The following is a 2345-nucleotide window of genomic DNA, read 5'->3' on the forward strand; positions in this document are numbered from 1 at the left end:
AGAAAAAGTAGGAAAATGTGTAAAAGTGGCACGGGAGGTAAAGGGAGAAGTAAAAAGGAGGAGGAGGAGGAAGGGGGGGAAGAAAGGAAGCCACCCCCGGGGCTCTGCGGGACACGCGGCGAGCCCAAAACTCTGCCCCCCCAAAATCCCACCCCGCTCCCCAATTCCGAGCTGCCGTGGGGGGTAAAACCCCGGATCAAACCCGAGGCCATCCCACCCCCGCAGGGCTCCTGCTTCCAATCCTCGCGGCGGGAGAAGTACGGGAACGTGTTCAAGACGCACTTGCTGGGGCGGCCGCTGGTGCGGGTGACGGGAGCGGAGAACGTGCGCAAGATCTTGATGGGGGAGCACCACCTGGTGAGCACCGAGTGGCCGCGGAGCACGCGGATGCTGCTGGGCCCCAACACCGTGGCCAACTCCATCGGCGACATCCACCGCCACAAGAGGAAGGTCGGTGTCCCCGCTTGTCCCCCCCCACTTTCCTTTTATTCCGCTTTTTTCCCTCTTTTTTTTCCCCCCCTTTATTTCCTTTTCCCCTGCGTGTCTCTCCTTTTATTCAGTTTTTTTCACTTTTTTTCCTTTATTTCCTTTTCCCCCGCGCGTCTTTCCTTTCATTCTGCTTTCCCCCCACCCTTTATTCCCCTTTTCGCCCCTCTCTTTCCTTTTATTCCGCTCTTTTTAAAAATCTCCTTTATTTCCTTTCCTCTCCCCACCTCTTTCCTTTTATTCCGCTTTCCCCCTCCGCCCCGTTTATCTCCTTTATTTCCTTTTTTAAATCTCCTTCCCCCGGACCCCCGCGCGTGGGGGATTTCACCTCCCTTGAGGAATTTCAGGGTGGGTTCGGGGGGGACGCGCGTGTCGCCCCGAGCCCCCCGGGATGGGGACACGCGTGACAGGGGAGGCCCCACGGATTGTCACCTTCCCCCCGCTGCAGGGACAGCCCGAGGGGTTCCTCTTGGAGGGGGTGGTGCTGAGAACCTCCTGGGATTTCAGGGAATTCGGGATGCGGGGTCTGGGGTGAAACGGTGGTTGGGAGGGGGGTGTTGAGCCCATTTTGTGTCCCGCTGAGGTGACACCCCCAGATCAGCCTGGTTTGGGGGCTCAGAGCCCCCCAGAGCAGCCTGGTTTGGGGGTACTGAACCCCTTTTGTGCCCCCCGAGGTGACAGCCCCACATCAGTTTGGTTTGGGGGTCCAGAACCCCCCAGATCAGCCTGGTTTGGGGGTGCTGAGCCACTTTTGTGCCCCCCTGAGGTGACAGCCCCAGAACTGCCTGGTTTGGGGGTCAGAGCCCCCCAGATCAGCCCAGTTTGGGGGTCAGAGCCCCCCAGATCAGCCCGGTTTGGGGGCTCAGAACCCCCAGATCAGCCCGGTTTGGGGGCTCAGAACCCCCAGATCAGCCCGGTTCGGGGGGCTCAGAGCCCCCAGATCAGTCCGGTTCGGGGGGCTCAAAGCCACCCAGATCAGCCCGGTTTGGGGGCTCAGAGCCACCCAGATCAGCCCGGTTTCGGGGTGCTGAGCTGCTTTTGTGTCCCCCTGAGGTGACAGCCCCACCCCGAGCCCCAGGCTGGTTTGGGGGCTCAGAACCCCCAGATCAGCCCGGTTTGGGGGCTCAGAGCCCCCCAGATCAGCACGGTTTGGGGGTGCTGAGCCCCTTTTGTGCCCCCCTGAGGTGACAGCCCCACCCCGAGCCCCAGGCTGGTTTGGGGGTGCTGGGCAGAGGTGGGGACCGTCCCCGTGTCCCCCCTGCTGCAGGGCTGGTGGCAGTGGTGGCTGTCACTCCCCATCCTCCGTGGCTCGGGCTCTTTCCCAGCTGGATCTTGGCTGGGAATGATTTAGGATCAAGGGTGGGGTGTCCTCCCCCCACCTCTGCGGTGCGAGGACAGCGCTGGTGACACTGCCGGGGACACGAGGCCGTCCCCATCCCTGCCCCGAGGCCAGCTCCCTGCTCCAGCAGCGTTTCCTATTTTGGAGGCTGTAAAATCCCTTCCAAACCTCCAAAAATTTCCTTCCCTCTTTTCTCCTGGGGGAGAGGAGGCGAAAACAAACAGCACATGACACCCATTAGTCACGATTTTTAGGAGTGACAACACAGAAAAAAAGCCGTGTCTGTCCCTGTCCCGAACCAGGACCAGCTCGGGTCTCCAATTTGAGGTTTTTTCCTTAAAAATGGAGATATTTTTCCAACCAAGGGGAAGGGTGATGGGGCTGTCTCCATCCAGGAGGAGAATTGGTGGCAGGAGAGGTGCAGGGATTCGGGAATGATGCGTTTTCCTCGTCAGGAGCTTTGGCTCCCGTTTATTCCCGATCCAGGGAGGGTTTATTCCTAATCCAGGGATGGTTTATT

General features: G+C 59.8%; 1 protein-coding gene across 1 annotated transcript in view; it reads left to right on the forward strand.

Annotated features, from left to right (window-relative positions):
- LOC107202637 (cytochrome P450 26B1) overlaps positions 1-2345 on the forward strand; it is a 22997-nt gene that overhangs the window by 2328 nt on the left and 18324 nt on the right. Inside the window, exon 2 of the mRNA XM_015623551.3 lies at positions 226-450. Coding sequence (XP_015479037.1) covers positions 226-450 — 225 coding nt within the window. The remainder of the gene's footprint in view (positions 1-225; positions 451-2345) is intronic.

This window comes from Parus major, chromosome 4 (genome assembly GCF_001522545.3).
Source record: "Parus major isolate Abel chromosome 4, Parus_major1.1, whole genome shotgun sequence".
Taxonomy (NCBI): domain Eukaryota; kingdom Metazoa; phylum Chordata; class Aves; order Passeriformes; family Paridae; genus Parus; species Parus major.